This window comes from Hibiscus syriacus, unplaced genomic scaffold (assembly GCF_006381635.1).
Source record: "Hibiscus syriacus cultivar Baekdansim isolate YM2019G1 unplaced genomic scaffold, ASM638163v2 tig00112215_pilon, whole genome shotgun sequence".
Lineage (NCBI taxonomy): Eukaryota > Viridiplantae > Streptophyta > Magnoliopsida > Malvales > Malvaceae > Hibiscus > Hibiscus syriacus.
In genome coordinates, this window is record NW_024063268.1 from 624,165 (window position 1) to 646,839 (window position 22,675).

A 22,675-nucleotide genomic window follows, 5' to 3' on the forward strand; every position below is an offset into this window, starting at 1 on the left:
TCTCTACCTTAGTTCTAGGAATTTCCTTATAAATATTAGCCATAATCTAATTACTGATTTTTAGGTATAGGCTTATTATTAAAGATTATTTCCTTGTATATATTAGAGATTATTTCCTTTTTTATTTTTTTTCTGCTATGTTAAAAAGGGTGTACTCCTATTCGAAGAAACGATAGACTTTTCTTCTTCCTAAATTTGTTCAGGTTCTCTAGCCACCCAAGGTATTGCCCTCAACATTGTCCTTAAACCTAACAAATCCTCTTAGATACTCGATTCAGGTGCTTCTAATCACATGACAGGTAACCCCACTTTGTTTCACACTTATACAACTTGTCATAACCAATCCCAAATCTGCATAGCTGATGGATCATACTCACTGGTGGCTGGAATTGGAAAAGTAAACTTACCAAGGATGAAAATGTTCATGCTGAATTTTCTGCAATTGGTTGTGGTACAGGAACAGAAATCGAGAAGGATGATTGGCACTACTAAAGTTGATGATAGACTCTATGTTTGGAATAAAGACAGTACACAAGAACAATTGGCTCTATCTAATTTAAAAGATGACACAATTATAGTATGGCACCGTAGACTAGGACATCCAAACTTCTTGTATTTGAAAAAACATCTTCCTTTGTTTTTTCACAATAAAATTACGAGCCCCTTGAAATGTGAAATTTGCCAATTATCCAAACACACTCGTGTGCAATACCTGTTAAAACCTTATGTCCAGTCTCAACTTTTCTCGTTAATACATAGTGATCTATAGGGAGCCAGCAGTGTAAAGAATGTTATGAGGCTAGATGGTTTATAACTTTCATTGATGACCCACTAGGGTTTGTTAAGTATACCTCTTCAAATAAATATCCGAAACAACCAAAATCTTCCAAAATTTCACTCAATGGTTCGAACCCAATTTAATTCTACTATACATACTCTTCGAACTTACAATGTAGAGAATATTTCAACTCTGTCCTTCAACAAAATGGGATATCAGAAAGAAAAAACTGACATCTCCTTGATGTGGCTCGAGCCCTAATATTCACCATGGGTGTCCCAAAATACTTGTGGGGAGAGGTTGTCCTCACTGCTTGCTACCTCATAAACCGTCCACTATCAAAAGTATTAAATTTTCAAACACCTCTACATACATTTCAAAAGGCATTTCCCTTATTTCGTGTTCCCAACCTACCAACAAAGATATTCGGTTACAAAACTTTTGTCCACAATCATCAATCCAATCAATCCAAACTTGATCCTCGAGCCCACACATGTGTCTTCATTAGCTATTCCCCACACAAAAGGTCTATAAGTGTTACTCACCAACCTTACACAAAATGATTGTCTCTCGGGATGTCACTATTTTTTAGAATGAACCATACTTTGCAGCATCTCATCTTCAGGAGGAGACTCTCAATGAAAATAAGACCTTAATACTTTTCTCATTATACCTCATGATCCTACCTCTACTATCACAAACAAACCTAACAAACCAACACCCATTGTAATTCCAGATTTAAGGACTGTTTCTCTTATGCAACAAGAAATTAGCAAACTCAATCAAACCACCGAAGAACAACAGCAACATGATCCAGGAAAGTAGCAAGAACATGCTCCAGAAGTTCAGGTATACACTCGACGACTTCATTCTCCTAAAACGAAACAACAGTGCCAATTTCATCCCCCAACTGAGGAATTTTTTGAAACAGAAGTCTCATCTCCATCACCATCTATATATCTTCCAATTTTTGTTCGAAAGGGGGCAAGGAGCTGCACTCAACACCCTATTTCTCGGTTTGTGTCCTATGGAAACTTATCTAAGTCTTATAAAGCTTTTGTGTATAATGTTGATATTGTAGAAGTTCCGAAAAACATAGAAGAAGCTCTTAAATCAACCGATTGGAGGCAAGTTGTGATGGAAGAAATAAAGGCTCCCAAAGACAATGAAAGTGGGAAGTCTCGGATTTACCAAGTGGTAAGAAGACCGTAGGATGCAAGTGGATCTTCACTACAAAATTTAAACCCGATGGCGGTATCGACCGATACAATGCTCGACTTGTGGCTAAGGGCTTTACTCAAACCTATGGCCTTGACTAAGACGAGACGTTTGCACCAGTTGCCAAGCTAAACACCATTCGAGTTCTCCTATCCCTTACTATCAACTTGGATTGGCACTTGACCTAATTGGACATAAAAAAACGCTTTCCTCAATGGGGAATTAAATGAGGAAGTGTACATGGAATTCCTACCCGGGTTTGAAGAAAGCAAGGGCAAAGTGTGTAAGCTAAAAAAATCCTTATATGGACTAAAGCAATCTCTAAGGGTGTTATTCAACCGATTTGCCAAAGATATGACTAGTAGAAGATATATTCAAGGACAGGTTGACCACAACATGTTCTACAGACACTTAAAAAGTGGAAAAGTGTTGCATTCTCATTGTCTGTGTGGACGATATAATATTAACAAGGGATGATTCAAGCGAAATTAAAAGTCTAAAAGAGTTTCTTAGTGTTGAATTTGAACTTAAGGACTTGGGGAATATTATATACTTTCTTGGAAAGGAGGTAGCAAGGTCTAAGGCAGGTATTTCCATCTCCCAAAGAAAGTATGTTCTAGATTTGCTTTTAGAAGTTGGTTTGTTAGGCTGCAAACCAGCCGAAACTCCTATGGAATTCAATCTTAAATTAAGAACTGATCAGGATAAAGAAGATATCAACAAGGAGAGATATCAACAACTAGTAGGGAGACTGATGTACCTATCTCACACTCGTACAGACATAGCTCTCGGTGTGAGTGTTATCAGCCAGTTCATGCATGCTCCAAGAGAGAAACATCTAGATGCTGCGTACAGGATATTAACGTATCTCAAGGGGACTCTGGGTAAAGGTCTGAACTTCAAGAAAACTGCCAACTGAAGTGTAGAAGTATACACTGATGCAGACTGGACAGGTGTTGTTAACGACAGATGTTCTACAAGTGGTTATTGTAGCTATGTTTGGGGTAATCTCGTAGCATGGAGAAGTAAAAACAGTTTGTTGTAGCACACAAAAATGTAGAGGCAGAGTATCGAGCACAATCCCATGGTATATGAGGAGGAATCTGGATACAACGACTACTGGGAGAACTAAAAGTGTCCTATAGAAGACCTATAAAAATGCATTGTGACAACCAGCCAGCTGTCAGCATAGTACATAATCTTGTTCACCATGATCGCACCAAACATATGGAAATTGATCGTCACTTCATCAAAGAAAAAATTAACTAAGGAGAGGTTTGTGTTACCTACATACCTACAAGACAATAGGTTGCAGACTTGTTGACCAAAAGCTTGAGCAAAAACATGTTTGAAGAAATTATTGGCATGCTGGGTTTAATAAATATCTACACTCCAGCTTGAGAGGGAGTGTTGGAATTCCTAAAATTAAGGATAAACTACTTACCTTATTCATAGTAGTTTCCTTGTACAGTAGGATCTAATCTTAGTCTCTAATTCTTAGGTAGTTACTGATTTTTAGGGATTGTTTCCTTATTTACACTTAGACTACTCTATAAAGGCTATAAACTAATTAGTAAATGATAACAATCTTTTTTTTAAGTTTGTTCACTAGGTATACGCAATGCTCTCTATCTCTCTGGGATCAACTTGATAGTTCAAAGACTGATGCATCAATCAATTTTACGAGAGGCTACGACAAACTAAGAGTAAGAAGATTATTTCAAGAATGAAGTACTCTCCTACCTAGCCATGCGTTCGAGAACGAATAGAAATGCTTGCATGAGCCTTAGTCATCTTACATATTGCCTCGATCAATTTATCCATAGTCGGAAACATGACTTTGGTCATTGCTTCTTTCAACATCAATGCATGGGCAAGGTTATTTATGTCCTCAGATGTGCAAGCAAAATGGAAAAATTCAAGGGCCTAAAAGTAGAGAGAGGATGTCATTTCATCTAAAAAATGGACCACAATTTGTACCGATAAACAATGAAATTGAGTCAAATAGAAAGGATAGTATGCTGATATATAAGAAAATACTACATCCCGACCTTGGCAATTTCTGGCTGTGATTGGCATTTATATTTCAAGAAGTATTCAACTACTTTTACATCATGGTTAGTTACTCTCTCTATTTTTTAACTTCCAAGGCATTATCGATCCATGCTAAATCCATCAATGTGTTCTTGAAAATAAGGTTGAGCTTCTGCACTAAAGTTTGGTACTTCAATCACTTCAGGAATTTGCGAAAGCATCAGCAACCATTTGATTTGCCAGAGTATTTATAATCAATAAGAATCCTTCTACAAAGCAAAGGGAAAAGTACACTAAGTTCGTTGACATTGTTTTGAAGCACATTAGATTTCGAAATCAGTTATTAAACTCCATACATCAACCAAAAGTGTACATATATCATTTGCATTTTATGTTATCTGAACTTTATTTTTCTTCAGATGGCCTGTTCCTAAGAACATATATTGATGAATTGAGTATGATTGTAGAAAATTTGATCATACCCCAATCAAACACATACCATATGAAACACTCAATTCGAAGCCAAGTAACATAGTTGGCATTTACAAACTAAGTTCTAGAGTAGGCAACAATCAGACCCATGTTACAGGATGTGTGTTACTCTTTAAATCAAATCAACCAAACTTTCACAATATTTCCCATGAAACTGTCAGTCAGCTTAAGATTAATGATAGATGAAGTTAAATTAAGTCACAATTTAACTATACTTTTCCTGAGTTAGAATGATCAATTCAACTTCAAAGATGTATATGAATTTGATTGCAAACAATTTGCAAAGGGAAAAAAATAAAAAAAACCCCAAAGGACAAGTTGTCGTATGAATTTTTAAAACAACTTGTGATGAAATTACATTACAAATTGAATATATAAAAAGAATGTTGTTCAGAAACTTACCTCAACAAGAACCCTAAAGTAAATAAGCCCATATTCACTCATATAGGGAGTTAAGTCCTTCACTTTACCCCAATAACGACCATCCAAAGGTGACAATTCGAAGTCACAAGAATTATCTTTAGAAATGTTAACCACCTACAACCAATTAAAGAAATTAGAGCACATACACACATGGAAGGGAAACATTAAATTCAATAGAGAGACATAGATATCACTTTAAAACCTAAGAAAATCCTTATTTTTTTTCCAAACCCAAACAGAAGCAGAGCTCCATCACTAAAACAAATAAATATTGCAAAATCTAAACCTGTTTGGAAGCGTGGGTTCTGCTAGAAAAAGTAGTGCTAAGATGAAAGGAAGCATTTGAGAATTGGTGGATGTTTTCAGTATTTCTCAAACTATAGATGGTCCTTAAGGTTTTGAGTTTGCTTGGTTGTGATGGATTAGAAAGGGAACATGGGTTTTGGTTAAAACCCCAGAAGAAACCACGGCTTCCATTCGAAGGGAGTAGAGCTTCAAACTGTGAAACGAGGGACTGAAGAGCCGATACGAAAATACTCTGCTTGCCCGAATATTTTTCGCAGGTCTCTCTCAGGTAATAGGTATAAACCGTAACCTTCAAAATCCAATTGACATCGACTTCTCTTCCCTAATTAAAATGGGTAAACAACCCATTACTCATCTAACCATTATTTCTTTTACACTTTAGTCACTGAACTATTTTAATTTTCAAAACCAGTCTATACATTGGGTCTTAATTTAAAAATAATTCAATAAATTATTATTTACAAACAAGGGACAGATGTATTGAACTCCCATAAAGAGAAATGACTTTGCAGAACACGATATAATCTTCATACTATGACATGCAATTATACTCGGTACAACCAGCACCAATAATTCAATCATATTTCCTCTTATCGATTCTTTAATGTGTGTGTATATATATATATATATATATATATTCAACTTGTCGCATACATCGATATTCAATTATCATTTTTCTATCATATGAAAACTTTAACTCACATTGAAACAAATACGAATATATTTGAATAATTTACATAATAGCTAAAAGCTCAATTCATACTTTATTTTATAATTTATCGAATTTTAAGAAAAAATACCTACGTGTATAATTTTCATAATAACAAATATACAATAACAATTGCGTTCACGTAATCTGAAATTTTTTATATATAGTTTTTTTTGAATTAATTGTTACTTTTCTCTTCCACTCTTTCATAGAAGTACCGACTTCCTATTGAACTTCAAAGATACAATGAGCACATTTATCATATAAATACTACAATTAATCACCAAATTCATATAAAAACTTATAAGTACATAATCAAAAAAATATTAATATTTGACTAAATAGTACTTTGATCTAAGGCTTGTTTCTGAGCAGTTGCCTCTCTTGCCCAGCCCCTCTTATCCGGATTTAAAAATTATAAATTCACACACAATTAAAAAATAAAAAATTATCTATTTAGTCATTCACTTATTATTTTATTTCTATTTTGGTTATCTAATTATTTTTTTCTCAAAAACATACTTAATATTACATTTTGTTTTTGTTTTTTGTTACCCACCATTGAAAAATTAACGGCAATGTTGATGTGGTATTTTTAAATTGTTATTTCACTTTCCAATTAAATTTACTTTTATTATTTTCTTGACAAGATAGAGTAGGTTAAAATCTAACCTAGACCCAGTTAAAGAGGATCATGCTTATTTTGAGTGAGTAGTTGAGTGTTTAATAAAATTTAGTGTAAATTACTTGTTTAATACCTAAACTATAAGTTTTTGTTCGTTTTAGTAATTAAACTTTCAATTTTTTTAAAAAATAATATCTAATGTTTAGTTTTTGTTTCATTTTAGTACCATGTTGTTAAAGTTTAACGCGTTTAGTACCTAAACTATTAGTTTTGGTTTGTTTTAGTACCTAAACTTTCATTTTTTTCTTCAAAACATAACATTTAGCTTTTAATGGGTACTAAAACGAAACAAAAAAGAAATGTTAAGAATGGTTTTGAAAAAAAATATTAAGTCCTAAAACGGATAAACTTATAGTTTATGTTCTAAAAGCGTAGTTTACCTAAAATTTATTAATCTTTCCAATTTAGAATTTAATGTATTTCTTAGATAATTTATTAAACTTTTCATTTTACTTGTTCTTATAATTTTTCTTCTATACTTATTATTAGGGGGCTAATTTTTATGTTCACCCTAGGTTACTAAAATCTTATAAACGGGCATGTTTGGCCTCTATTAATTTTAAAGCATTTTTGGCTCCACATTTCATTTTGAGGCAAAAAGACCCCTCAGTGGATGGAAATTGTTTGTCAACAAATTGTAAATGTTCCAAATATGGATTTTCCCTAAAATGAAACGTTAAAGGTCAAAATACTCTAAAAATAATAAGATCCAAATTGACTATTTTGTCAAACGGTAAAAAATCTTTTGTCCTAAAATAAATTTTTGGAGTCAAAATGTTCCAAAAAAACTAAATTAACTATTTAGTTTAAAGTAAAAGAAATAATTTTTGACATTATGCCATAAAAAACTAATTATACTATTTTGATGTTTGACTCAAGGTGTTTCTATTACTATCTTTAAAATCAACATACACTTGACTTTTTTACTTGAGTCTCAACTTTCTCTCTATAAGGTTTGGTGTGTTCATCAATGGTGGAATATGGTTGATAAATAAGATGAAAGAAAAATAAAAAGGTGAATGGTGGGTATTTGGGTGGCTCAATTTGGTGGGGCTGCGTTTTCCAATTTTATGACATATTTAGCATATAATAATTTATAGTATGGGTGTTTAAAAATATCTGATCAGAACTACTTGATTTGTAGACCTACCGTTCGATTAAAAATTATCGGATATTTATAGTGGAAATATTTGAATTTTCGGGTCGGGCGCCGACCCGATAAGTTCTCAGATCAAGTCCCGATCATAAAATTTCTCTCAACCGAGTTCGTGAATACTTGATACCTGATTCCTTTCTAAGTTTATTTTAATCTTTCAACAAAACACCCCAAACCTCACTAGTAATTACCAAATTAATTATCCCTAACATCCTAATATCCTTCTCGTCAATAGCCTTTCTTAATCTATCACTCTCTCATCTCAACTATTTTATAAATATGTATTGAAAGTAGCTAAATAAAGAAATATACACAAGGGAAGTAAAACTTGTGAATATGAAACAGAAAACAATAAATTAATGGAAGTATGAAATCCAGTAGATCACTTATAATTCTTTCACTAATATAATTCAAATGAAAATTTCTTTAAAGAATTTATCATACCCCAAAATTTTTATATGAAATTTATTTATTTATTTTCTGGACTAAAGTGAAATTTTTTAAAAACCTCTGTGCTAAATTTGAAAGTTTTATAAATTCAGAGACCAACCCCATAATTAATCTATTTTTCTGATAGCTTAAAAAAAATGAAAAATGATTGAGTTTGTGGCTAAGGGGATTTGAACCCCTGCTACCCGGGATTGGCACTCATACCCTAGCCACTAGGTTAGGGCACTGTTTGTGTTTGATTTTAATAATTATATGTTATAAAGTTTATTAGCCAACCTGTTTTACCCATTTTTGCTACAAAACCCATCCCCGTGTTTAACTCAATTTTCTCCTCCTCGCCTAATGAATATTCTGTCGTTCCTCCACCCAGCTTCCGGTCGGTGGTAGCGTGCACTGCCTGACCCAAATGAAAGTCTAGCAGCCGACGACCAAGACCCCTCTACCAATTTATCGAGAGAAGTCATCATTTTCCTTGGAATCATTGATGAAGTTCGGTCAAAATCCCTAGCCCCGTCGTTTAGTTTTTCATGAAATCCAGCCACCGTGTTCGTCCGTTCGACTCACCGCCACTATAGGAAGACTCGGCAACCCCGTACGACCAAAACCCAACTGAAGCCATCGTCGTATTCGTCATCGTCAGCGTAGGTAAGCTATTATCGTTATTCCGATTGTTTAATGTAGTTTTTGGTTGATTGTTGAGTTGATGTGGGTTATTTTAGCTATTATCGAATAACGCTTTTGGAAAATGTTTTTAATAATCTTTAATGTAATCTACTAGACTTAATCAAAACGCATAGGCTAGGTCTGGGGGTTACATTTAATTGGTATCAGAGCTTTTGTTTTTTTAAACATCGGAATGTGAATGGGTCCAAACTGAAAATATGGTTTTGAAATGTTTTACAAAACAAGTCACTAAGACATGTCACAAAGTTTTTACGAGTTTAATTGTGTTTGGGACTCCAAGTGTCAATCTAACCTTAGGCTTTATCTTTTGTAGTAAACTCGAGATCCACTAAGATGAGTGTTAGACGAGGTCGTTGAACTAGTCATGGGTGAGGTCGAGCAATTAGATTTGCAGACTCGGTAGATGAGATACGTGTAGATCCCCCTCCTCCGATAGATGATTCTGCTACAACGACCCCGACGAATCTTCCCCCTGCTTCAGGTATTGGCTTGACTACTCCGATTAGAAGAGCAACTGTTATTGAGCCTGAGTCTAATATTCTTGTATTAAATGAGAATCTTGGATGTTAGTTTCTCCAGTTAATCTAAGGAGCGGTCAGAGCTACTGGCTTTGTACCTGAGGTTCCTATTTCCCAAACTCTGATTGCTAATGGAGATAGGAAGTTTAGTGGCCTTACTGGTAGAGCCCCAACTGAGGCCGAGAATTATCTCAGTGATACCGAGCGACGCATGGATCGGCTAGGTTTAAATTCACAGCGATGTTATTTAGGAGCAATTTCTATGTTGGACGGGAATGCCCATACATGGTGGGAGTCTGTGGTCAGCAGTGTTCCGACCGATTGTTTGACCTGGGATTTCTTCAGATAGCACTTTAAGAGCTATTTTCTGGGAGAGCGTTATCTAGCTCAGAGAAGACAACAATTTCTAGACCTGGTTTAGAGAGATATAACTGTTTCTGAGTACGAGATCGAGTTCTTGAAATTGTTGAAGTATGGATTCAGTCTGGTACCTACCGAGAGAGATAGGTGTCGGAAGTTTACTGAGGGACTCCGATATGAGATACGTCATCAAGTAGTTACTCATCAGGATGAGGTATTTGATATTATAGTTGGGAGAGAAAAAGACGCAGAGGAAGTCGAGGCTTCTGCACCTGATAGTGATAGGGTAGATCGAGATCGATCTAGGAGGCCTTCTGGTCAGTCTGCGCCTTCTGCATGCCCTGATAAAAGAAATCGTACTGATGCTCATCAGTTGAGTCATTTTGGTTCGAGGCCTGCATCTCCTCCACCTATTGTAGCTAGTCGAGGTGATTCTGCATATTTCACTCTAGAATCGAGTTGTGAGTTATGTGGAAATCGACACGGGGGAGAGTGTCGTAAGAAGATGGGTACCTGTTTTCGTTGTGGATTCAGTAAGCACTTCCTGAGGAATTATCCATATCCAACTCCTGTTGATCAGACACCTACTCACACTCTTATGTGTTCTCAGGCTTCTGTTCAGACTCCAGCTAGGTGTCACAGTCAGGATAGGACTTCCGGATCTTTTTCAAGGGTCGACAGCAGAGCCCGATTGTAATGTAGAGGATCAGCTGCTTCTGAGGCTCGATAACATACTCTTGTTTATACTACCCGACGTTCCGATGATCGAGTTGAGCCTATGACTTCTACATATATATTTATCATTATTTCTGTTTCATGCCATAAATTTCTTACAACACCCTTTCTATACCCGAATTTCGTATCCTAAGATCCATAGACTTTTGATTAAAGCATCGAGACCCTATTTTCACTCCGAGTCTAGCGAGATTCTTCGTTATTGTCAATAGAGTAATTAGCCCTTGTCCTATAAAAGAGCCTTCAGAGACCTAGTTTCGCTTTCTGTTCGACTCTGGTAAAGTTCGAGGACAAAATTCTTTTAAGGGGAGGAGAATTGTCATACCCTAAAATTTTATATGAAATTTATGTATTTGTTTTTTGGACAAAACTTCAAAATTTTAAAAACCTCTATGCTAAATTCGAAAGTTTTGGAAATTTAGGGACCAACCCTGTAATTAATCCAATTTTTTGATTAGCTTAAAAAATGAAAAACGATTGAGTTGGTGGCTGATGGGATTTGAACCCCTGCCACCCGGGATTGGCACCCATGCCCTAGCCACTTGGCTAGGGCACTATTTGTGTCTGGTTTTAATAATGATATGTTATAAAGTTTATTAGTCAACCCGTTTTACCCATTTTTTTCTAAAAAACCCATCCACGTGTTTTATCCCAGTTCTCTACCCCTCGCCTAATGAATATTATGTCGCTCATCCGCACAACTTTCTATCGGTGGTAGCGTGCATCGCTCGGCGCAAACAAAAGTCCAGCAGCCAATGACTGAGACCCCTCTGCCAATTTGTCGAGAGAAGCCATCGTTTTTCGTGGAACCGTTGATGAAGTTTGGTTGAAATCCGTCCACCATGTTCATCCGTTCGATTCACTGCCACCATAAGAAGACTCGGCGACCCCGTACAACCAAAACCCGACCGAAGCCGTCGTCTATCGTCGTCGTATTCATCATCGTCAGCGTGGGTAACTATTATCGTTATTCCTGTTATTTAATGTAATTTTTGGTTGACTATTAAGTTGATATGTGTTGTTTTAGCTATTTGGATGCTCTGGGAGTAATCAGTCGTCCACCCCAACCCTACCGCTGTCTCACGCACCCCCACGCTTCTCCGCATGCGCATAGGGCTTGTTTCAGCTCTGGTTTCTCCTAGAAACCAGTCCAGCCGGTCTGGACTGGCCCAACCCGACCCGAACCGCTCCCAAACTGTTTGACCTAACCCAACTCGATCTATTTGACCCTACCTAACCCGTTGACTTTGACCAAAGTTGACTTTGACCCAAAAAGTCAAATTTTTCGAAAAGTCATATTCTATGTTTTTCGACGTACTGAGTCTAATTCCGAAGTCCATTTTGCCAAATTCAAACCTGAAAGCCTCCAAATTGACCTGTAAACCCAAAAAATGAATATTTATTTAAGTGTTTTAATTCAATTAATTTAATCGAAGGTCAAGGACTAATTATTGTGATCAAATGTTAAAGGTACTCGGGGATCTCCTAACCATTTCACTGCTTGACCCGGTTCCTCCTATTTTGCTCGACCCGGTTCCTCATGTTTCGCTCTTCCCCGAGAGACCGTGAATACCCGTATAGTTTTGTAACCCTGTTAGTTATTCTGTTTAGAATATTATTTCGAATATGACTCTGTTCTGATATTCCTTAGGTTCTCGTTCGGTCGAAGAGCCTAGTGAAGCCAATACTCGATAGAACTTCCAGACTGACTCGTTTTGCGAGGTGTGTTCCTTGTGTGTAATATAAATGTTTTAAATATCTGTTGAAATCTCATGTGCACATGAATGTTTTCTCTGATTTGAAATATAATATTTGAACTGATTTAACTATGATATAAATTACCTGTTTTGAAACCTCATTTTTTATTTACTGAAACGTAAAACATGATTGCCTGAATTATGATTTCTGGTTACTGTTTTAATGAAATGATGATCTGTGTGAACTCTGTTTTACTACTACTACTAGTTACTGTCTAAAAATGTTTTATTCAGGGTACTCTGGGATATGGTATGAAGACTCTGGCAGGTTCAGTCGCTGTTGGTAATTCCTTGGATAGGTTCAGCACCGACTGGTAATTCATTATGAACCTAAGGCGACCCTTGGGTAGGCTCTACGACCTCGAGATTATTCTAGGGTACGCCTTTGTGGCCCCGAGAATTGTCTTGGGTAGGCTCTTAGGCCCCAAGGTACTCCCTTAGGTTGTACAGTTCTGGCGAACAACACATGGCGTTCGGTTGGAGGACGATTCAGAGTATTTAAATTAAAAACTCCTATGATGTTTTAATGACTGTGATCTGTACTGATTTTAAAAAGCATAATTGTATGATTTTAAAAAACACGGAGCCTCTAGCTCACTTTTTAAACTGTTTTAACCCTTTCAGATATTCTCGGATAGGCATTCCTTATCAGACACTTGGATGATTGGCACATTTAGTACATATCTTTTTGTTGTAATGTTTTAATCTTCGGAACTGCTTTTAATTATGGTGACATGTGCCTTATTTTTGAAGTACTTATCTTTTTATGATGTTTACTACTTTTGCTACTGATATATAATTTACTGTGCTCCGGATTTGTTACATGTTTATTTTACTTAGTCGCTTTTAGTTTTTTATTTACGAGTTGGATTTTTATCGTTAATTATTATACTTCTATAAATGCTATTTTTAATATGATTTTAAATTATCGAATAACGTTTTTGGAAAAAGTTTTTAAGAATCTTTAATGTAATCCGCTAGACTTAGTCGAAACGCATAGACTATGTCTAGGGGTTACACAATTAACAAATATCTTAAAATATACTATGAATAATTTCAAAAATAAAATAAAATACGACAAAAAATCAAAAGAATCAAAAGAAAGTTTAAGACCTTAAACCTTCAACATCTATCATTCAATCAAAGAAAAGAAAGATTGTCAACAAGATCTAAAGTTAATACAAATACAAAATCTACCAAGAAATGAAAAAAAAAATCCAAATTTATGGAATTAAATTATCTAAAATGTAGTTCAAAGAAAAGCGAAGAATCTAATTTCATCACAAAAGAACTTAAAATTCAGAATAAGCACACAATAAGAGTCAAATTAGAACCGAGTACCCTTTTACTTGAATTAGTGTGTATCCGAATTTACGGGTACTCGCCTTACGAGTATCCGACTATTACAGATCAAATTATGGACTGATTTTTTAATACCTGAAAATTTTGAGTATCCAATATTTAAGATACCCAGAAAATGCGAGTACCCTGATATATACACCCGTACTATAGCGTGTATATATATATATATAGTTTACAAATTTTTATAAGTCGGCACCTTTCCATTTAGCTCCACTTAACACGATTTAGGTGGCCTGAACATGCTATACTTCTCTTTTTCAATTTACATTGTCGATTCATCATATTATTATCAAATTAAAAATTTAGAAAAAAAAATATCAATTAATTTGACGAATAAGAATTAACATGATACGAATTCCAATATTTAATGCTGATATATATATATTTTAAATTAGTTATTAAATAAAAAAATTGATTTTAAATTCAAGGATCTTAAAACCTAAAAAAGCTTGATAACATAATGATGAAAAAAAAGTAAAACATGGTGTTAGATGGGATAGAGTCTTATTTTTTCCCTTTTTCTATTTAACATATGATACTATTATTTAAAATTATCTAATTTGATATATTTGATCAGCTGGTTCATCTATATGGACAAAAATAATCGAGTGTTTTTAATTTTCTTTTTCCCGAATTGAGTATTAGGCTCGCTAATTTTTATGGGTTCATGGATCGGATCACGAGCCACATTATTTGACCCATCGAATATCTGATATTCAAAATTATTTCTTTTATCTTCAAAACATTTTAAATTTAGTTATATTTATTTAACTTCATTTTACTTTTTTTTTAGAAATTTAAGTTTATATTTAAATTATTTTATTTAAAATATTAAATTCTATATTAGGATTATGTATTATAGATGTTAAATTTTGATTTTGCATTTTTCATGTAATTCTTTTAAAAATAATTGATATAAATATAGGATAAATATAAGGTAGTATCTGCTCAAAAAATATTTCAACTCTTTGACAATAAGTGCTTATAGCCCTGTATATGTGGTGTTTGAACTCAAGGCGTTGATAAATAATAATAAATTCCTTAACCTCTGAAATCGTTTAGTTCGTTAAACATATATATTAATTGAATAATCAAAACTTACAAATGTGAATATTTAATTTTACGAATATCTAAATAACATATACCTAAAATTCATAGATTGATATACAGATTATATTTTTATCACCTAAAAAATCAGATATCCAAATATAAGAACTACCTTGTAATAGGTGGCCAACCTCAGAGTATAATCACATGAATTTTGGTTATTGCATCATCCATGGTTGATCTAAATTGTATCCATCCAATCCAAACTGTTGAATAATCGGGTAAAGAAAACGAAAGAACACAAGAATTTTAACGAGGTTCAGCAATGTGTTTACGTCCTCGGTGCCCTAGGCGGCGCTAGAATTTTTATTCAATATCTTATAGGTTTTGGTTACATCTCCTTTTATAATAAATAAACCCCGGTACATATTTACAAAAATAACCCTGGCGAATATCCTGCCCCTTAGGAAACATTCAATGTGGGTTGGGTTACCTTACTTATTTAACAACTTGAAACATTCAACAAGTCCAAGCAATGCATGAACTTGTATGTCGTAACTGGCTTGGTGAACATATCAGCGACATTCTCATCAGTATGTACCTTCTAAAACAAAATCTCTCCAGATGCAACCAACTCTCTGATCTTGTGAAACCTTATATCAATATGCTTAGTTCTAGCACGATATACCTGATTCCTAGCCAAGTGCATAGTACTTTGATTGTCACAAAGAAACTGAACTCCACCTTGCTGAACACCCAACTCCTTCACTAAACCAGTAAGTCATAAAGTTTCTTTTGCAGCTTCAGCCGCTGCCATGTATTCAGTTTCAGTTGTAGATAATTCCACAACATATTGAACAGTAGACTTCCAATAAATAGGTCCTCTACCAAGAGTAAAGACAGACCCTGTCGTAGATCTTCTATTATCTAAATCACCCGTATAGTCTGAATCCACATATCCTATAACCAAAGTATAACCAAAGGATTATCCCACTGACTACCAAAAATAATTCCATGTCCCACAGTACCCTTTAAGTACCTAAAGATCCACTTGAGTGCTTCACAATGTTGCTTACCAGGTTTAGAGATGTACTTACAAACTTGACTAACAACATGAGCTAAATCAGGACGAGTACATACCATTGCATACATCAAGCAACCAACAACATTAGAATACAGAACCTTTGCCATATCTTCAGCTTCCTTATCCGTCTTAGGTCACTGTTCTGATGAGAGCTTAAAGTGTTTCACCAATGGAGTGCTCACTGGTTTTGCGATGCTCATCGCAAACCTTTCTAGCATTTTCTCAAAATAACCCGTTGAGATAGCCACAGTTTCCTTAAGTCTCTGTCCTTGAAAATTTCCATTCCAATAATTTTCTTTGCATCACCTAACTCTTTCATATCAAATTCCTGACTCAATAAAGTTTTCAAGCCGATAACATCATCCATGTTCTTCACAGCAATTAACATATCATCAACATACAATAACAGAAAATAAAAGAACCATCATCAAGGCTCTTAATATAGACACAACAATCATACTCACATCGCTTGTAGCCAATCTTGATCATATAGGAGTCAAACTATTTGTATCATTGTCTCGAAGACTGTTTCAACCCATATAAAGATTTCTTCAATCTGCAAACTAAATGCTCGTTTCTAGGTTGAGTGAAACCTTTAGGCTGCTGCATGTAGATCTGCTCCTCTAAATCACCATGCAAAAAAGTAGTTTTCACATCCATGTACTCTAAATGCAAATCCCAACTAGCCACCAATGCAAGTACTGCTCGGATTAAAGTGTGTCTGACCATAGGAGAAAATAATTCATCATAATCAACTCCTTTCTGCTGTGAAAAACCCTTTTCTACTAAACGAGCCTTGAACTTCTCCCCCTCTTTTTCTGTTACTGCTGGTTTTTTCTTATACACCCATTTGCAACCAATAGGCTTCTTACCCTCAGGAAGGAGAAGTAACTCCCATGTGCGATTGTGATTCAAAGACTCCATCGTCTCAACCATGGCAGCCATCCACTCGTCGTTTCCTGACTAGTAATAGCATCATGAAAAGTAATCGAATCATCACTGCTAACAGTAAGTGCAAAAGAGACCAAGTCTTCAAAACCCAATCTGTTCGAAGGCTTTATATTCATCTATCTCACCCTATCTCTGGCGAGACTATAATCATGCAAATCAACCGTAGCGGGACCACCAGAATTCGGTTGAGAAGTATCTGTTTTCTCAATTGGAAACTGCTCAAAATCCACCACTGTCGTGTCTTTCTTCTGCTGCAACATGGGATGTTCATCAAAAACAACATCTCTACTGATCACAATTTTCTTCGTAACTGGATCTCATAACTTGAATCTTTTGACATCTGTCTTGTAACTCAGAAAAATGCACTCCTTCAATTTTGCATCAAGTTTGGATCTCTCATCATCAGGTATATGCACATAAGCAGGACAACCAAAAATCCGTAAGTGATCCAAAGTAACATCATGACCAATCCATACCACTTTTACAACTTTCCCAGCCAATGATACCCTTGGCGATCTATTGATAAGATAACACGCCATGTTAATGGCCTCAACCCAGAAGTGTTTGGGAAACCCCACATTCAACCGCAAACATCTGGCTCTTTCATTCAACGACATGTTCATCCGTTCCGCAACACCATTCTATTGTGGTGTCTTGTGCACTGTAAAATGTCTCTTAATCCATTGCTCCTTACAGAAGTTTAGAAACTATGAATCTGTGTACTCCGTACCATTGTCAGACCGTAAACACTTAATTTTTCATCTTGTTTTGTTTCCTACCTCAGCTTTCCACAGCTTGAACTTCTCAAAAACGTTATACTTCTATTTCAAAAAATACATCCAAACTTTTCGTGAAAAATCGTTAATAATATTAACATAATACCTAGATCCACCCAAAGACGATGTCGTGGAAGACCCCATACATTAGAATGCACATAATCAAGAATTCATTTAGTTGTGTGCTTCCCAGTCTTGAAACGAACTTTAGTCTATTTACCAATAACATAATACTTGCAAAAATCGAGCTTACAGCTTTTAACACCATGCAACAAATTTCTTTTATATAATTCAGACATACCACGTTCACTAAGATGAGCAAAACGCATATGCCACAGTTTGATGGTATCATCACAGGACTCAACAGAATGAACTCCACATACAACGGTACTCCCTAACAATATGTAAATATTCCCTGCACTCATCTTTCCTTTCATCACAGTCAAATCTCCTTTAACAATCCGAATGGTTTCCCTATCCTCATCAGCCTTAGGGATAAAACAATTCTTGTGCAAAGTGCCCAAAGAAATCAAATTCTTCTTCTAATATGGGATATGTCGAACACCAAACAACGTCCAAACAGAACCATCATACTTCTTAATTCTAACATCACCAATACCAACAATATTGCAACATTGATCATCACCCAAATAAACAGAACCAGAATTAACCGACTTATATGTCGAAAACCATTCCCTATTTGGCGTGATGTGATAAGAACATCCAGAATCAAGAATCCAAGTATCAGTCAATAGAGTCGTTGAAATAGAGAGCATATCACCCTCACTACAATCAGAATTATCATCCTCGACCACATTCACAGACTTGGATGAGTCATCACACTTCTCATCAGTGTGCTTTTTCAACTTCGGACAGTCTCGCATCATATGTCTCACCTCATTGCACTTGTAACAGTGAATTATCTTCTTATCCCTAGATTTGGATCTGAAATTTTGCTTCCCAGACCCTGCCTTCTCTGGCTTCCGTCCATGGTCTCGATTACCCTTGACATATAAGCTATTAGCTTGAGAGTTTTCCCCTACATTCTGCTTCTGCTGGTTGTGAGCCAACAAGGCTGCAGTAATCTCCTCAACTTTGATAGTTTCATTCCCATATGTAAGAGTAGTCACCATGTGTTCATAAGAGGGAGGCAACGAATACAACAGAATCATCGCTTTGTCTTCATCCTCAATTTTCACATCAAGCCGAGCCAAATCAGAAATGATTTGATTGAAGACATTCACGTGTTGCGCCAAATCAAGATCATCTTGCATCTTCAGCCCATCAGCCGCTGCTTTAGATACAGTTTAGTCGTTAAGGATTTGGACATAAACTGACTTTCCAACTTCTTTCAAATTTTATCTAGAGACGACAGATGCATGACATGATACATGACCTCGTCTGCCAAACATAATCGTATGGTTCCTATCGCTCGTTTTTGTAATTTTTCCCAATCATCTTCCTCCATCAACGCTGACTTTGTAGGTCGCAAAGCCTTTAGGATCCCTTACTGCGCCAACAGATCCTTTACCCTTGTTTGCCATAATCCGAAGTTACCCTGACCATTGAATTTCACAACTTTGAATTTGGCTCCTGACATCTGATACCAATTGTTGAATAATCGGGTAAAGAAAACGAAAGAACACAAGAATTTTAACGAGGTTCAGCAATGCGCTTACGTCCTCAGTGCCCTAGGTGGCGCTAGACAAACCAAGTGAAGGAGTAGGGTGAATACAATTAGTATGAGAATAATAACTTTGCCTGTTAACAAAGCCAAAATTGAAAATCGATTTCCAAGAAGCACAAAAATAACAGAGCCTGAAAACTCCTTTCTTTCCTCGTAAGACCTCACATAGCCTCCTGCCTATTTTCTTCTTCTTTAGTTTCTTGTTGATTGGCTACTCAGTTTCCACAAACACACTAAGGACATATTAAAAATGTAACAAGTGTTCAATCGAGTCGAGTTGTTCGAGTTTCTATTTAAATTTAATGTTAAATATTTATAATATTATGATATTGTTTTCTTTTAATTTAAACAATTTTCTATAACCATATCTAATATGTATATATAGTTCATATTTTTTAGGGTAAACTACACGTTTAGTATCTAAACTGTCAGTTTCATTTCGTTTTTGTACCTAAACTTTCATTTGTTTTAAAATCATACCTAATATTTATTTTTTGATTCATTTTAGTACCCCCACCATTAAATACTTAACGAAAATATATTTTTATGGCTAAATTACATCATTTATCACTCAACTATATTTTTACTCCTATTTTCTTCACTAAAGTTTATTTTTTTAATTTAACTACTCAACTCTCAAATTGTTTTTATTTTAATCACTCTAATTTATTTTATTAACAATTTTTGTGACATGAATTTTTTTTTTATTTTACTAATATATAATTAAAATAGGCTTAAGGGTCACTTTTCACCTAATTTTATCAAATCAAATAAACAAAATCAATTTTTCTAGTTTACCTTCATTCATATTATCACAAAAATAAGTAAACCAATTAACAATTAAAAAGTAAATGCATGACTACTTTCTTTTAACCTAATTTTATTTTAATATTTTTGTTTCGTCTTCTTCTTTCTCTTTGACTTTTGTTTAGCCGGCGGTGACACCAATTTTAATGTTGGTTTCCAACCATCGATGACTATTAATTCTCTTTGACCTAAATTTTTTGATTGGTTTGTCGGTGGTCACGTATGGTCAGATCTCCTCTTTTTGTAAAAGGTTGTTTGTCGATGTAATTAGAATTGTGTAGCGAAGTAGCCTGTCAGATTGTTTGTTTCGCTCACCACTCTTTTATTACTTCGTAAAGCGTCTCATTCGACAGAGAGAAGGAGTTTTTATGAAGGTTTTGAATTTTGATATTGTTCGTCATTCTCAATAAAAGATTTTATTTTTTTTCATATATTTAGGTTTAATATTTTACTTTTGTATGAGCATTTTGGATACTATTGTCTCCAAATTTCTCTCTATATTTTGATGCGTTGTAATTTTAATTCCTTCCATTATTAATGAAATTCAGTTGTCATTGTTAAAAAATAAATAAATGTATGAAATTAAAAAAAAAAACTAAATGACATAAAAAGTCGAGTATACTCCATAATATATCAAAGGGTATTTAACCGTAACACTTCACTTCAATTGAATTCAATCCAATCCAGACAAAGAAACTTATTTCCCTTGGATCAGATTCTTCTTCTTCTTCTTTTTTACCAGCAAACCATAGAAAGAAACTTATTTCCCCCCTCTATTTTCATTACTATTAAGTATCTAAAGAATCATATATTTCGTTCAATTGGGTCTTTACTTTGTCCAACTATCTTTCATTATTTCCTTTATTCCCGAACTTCATTGCTTTGTTTTTGGTATAAATTCTAAGATGTGAGCATGGTTTGTTTACCATTCTCCAGGACTTTCAGCTTGTTTTACATAAATAAAGAATAAAAAAATCCCCAAGACTTTCCTGCCTTGTTCTTTTTCATGATTTTCTGGATTCTTCAAAATATGTCTTTTTAATTCTTCAGTTTATGCTCTTGAAAAAAAGAAAAAAAAAAGATTGATTCTTGATCCCCCAAGAAAACGATTCTGAGTTTGTTCCTCTCTTAAGCATCTTCCACGTTTATTTCATGTTAAAATTGCTGTCTTTTTTAGTTCAGAATTTCCTTTTTTTCTCCTATGGAAGCTTCGTTTGCAACTTCTTTCATGTCAAATTTAGGTTTGTTTGATCAAGATATTACATATTGGACCAAAGAAGAAAACAAAAGATTTGAGAGCGCTTTAGCAATATATGGTGAAGATGTTCCTGATAGATGGATAAAAGTTGCAGCAATGATTCCAGGCAAAACTGTTGCTGATGTGATTAAACAGTACAGAGAACTGGAAGAAGATGTCTTTGATATTGAATCTGGAAGGGTTCCAATTCCAGGTTACCTTACATCAGAAATGGTTGATCATCATGATTCTGATGCTTACAGGAGGAGATCCAGTGTGGCTAAAGGGGCTGATCATGAGAGGAAGAAAGGGGTCCCATGGACTGAGGAAGAACACAGGTAACTTTCCTGGTGATTTGAAATTACAGTGTGTTTGTTTAGTGAGAAAATTTGTAACCCTTGTTTCATGATGATGATGTAGGAGGTTTCTGATGGGACTAATGAAGTATGGTAAAGGGGATTGGAGAAACATATCAAGGAACTTTGTGATATCCAAGACTCCAACACAAGTTGCTAGCCATGCTCAAAAGTACTACCAGAGGCAGATTTCAGGAGGGAAAGATAAGAAGAGGCCAAGCATCCATGATATTACAACACTCAATATCACCACCACCACTGGTTTTTCACACAATCAATCTGCTCATGTTCTTGCATTGAAGCAGAAGCTTCCCAGCATTCGAAAATTGGACCGTAACGATTATGTTTCGGTTACATCAGCTGAGCAGTACCAGACTAGTAATGGCCTTGGATTTGAGGGTCAAAATCTGTATGGCAGTGCTAAAAGCTCAGTGTTTTAAACCAACATAGAGAATAGGATATGTCTATTGTACTCAAATGTTCCAATTTCAGATCTAATAATGTGTTGCCAAATGCTGTTTTTGATCATCTTGTTTGACAGATACAAAAATGGATCCATGTCAGTCGATAATGTGGCTGAGTCACTTGGCACTGTCCCTTCCCTGAATCTGGTTGCTTAGTTTGGGGTTAGAGTACCCTTTTTTCTGGCCATCGCTTCACCTTAATGGATCCAATATGGACAAGTTGAACATAGCTTAATTGCAGTCATCGTTTAGTCGAAGCTGAGTATGCATTCCACTTATGCTTCAAGTCTGCCATAGTCCATAGAATAATAGCAATATGCACTGTGATTTGCATTTGCATTTTTATTTCTATTTTATCTTTCTTCCATCCCATATTGTCAATGGTTTATTCATTTAACTCTTAATGTATCAAAATTGTCATAAAAAAACAAGTAAAATGTATACGATTGGCAAAATTTCTCTTTGTTTGAGGTTGATATGTTGATCTGGGGTGCGAACATCAGGTGACTTTGTCGTAAATGAATTGTTTTTATTTCTTAAGGTCTCAAGTTTAAGCATCATGTAAGATTTTGAACATTCAATGTCAAATGATTGAAAAG

At 35.0% G+C, this 22,675-nt stretch overlaps 1 protein-coding gene across 1 annotated transcript; it reads left to right on the forward strand.

The window, feature by feature from the left end:
* The first annotated feature begins 21,067 nt into the window (after positions 1–21,067).
* LOC120175702 (transcription factor DIVARICATA-like) lies at positions 21,068–22,232 on the forward strand. Its single transcript, XM_039182280.1, has 3 exons — positions 21,068–21,594; positions 21,677–22,045; positions 22,154–22,232. Exons 1-3 carry the CDS (start codon positions 21,221–21,223, stop codon positions 22,230–22,232), a joined length of 822 nt encoding a protein of 273 aa, XP_039038211.1. The 5' UTR covers positions 21,068–21,220.
* Positions 22,233–22,675: the final 443 nt, after the last annotated feature.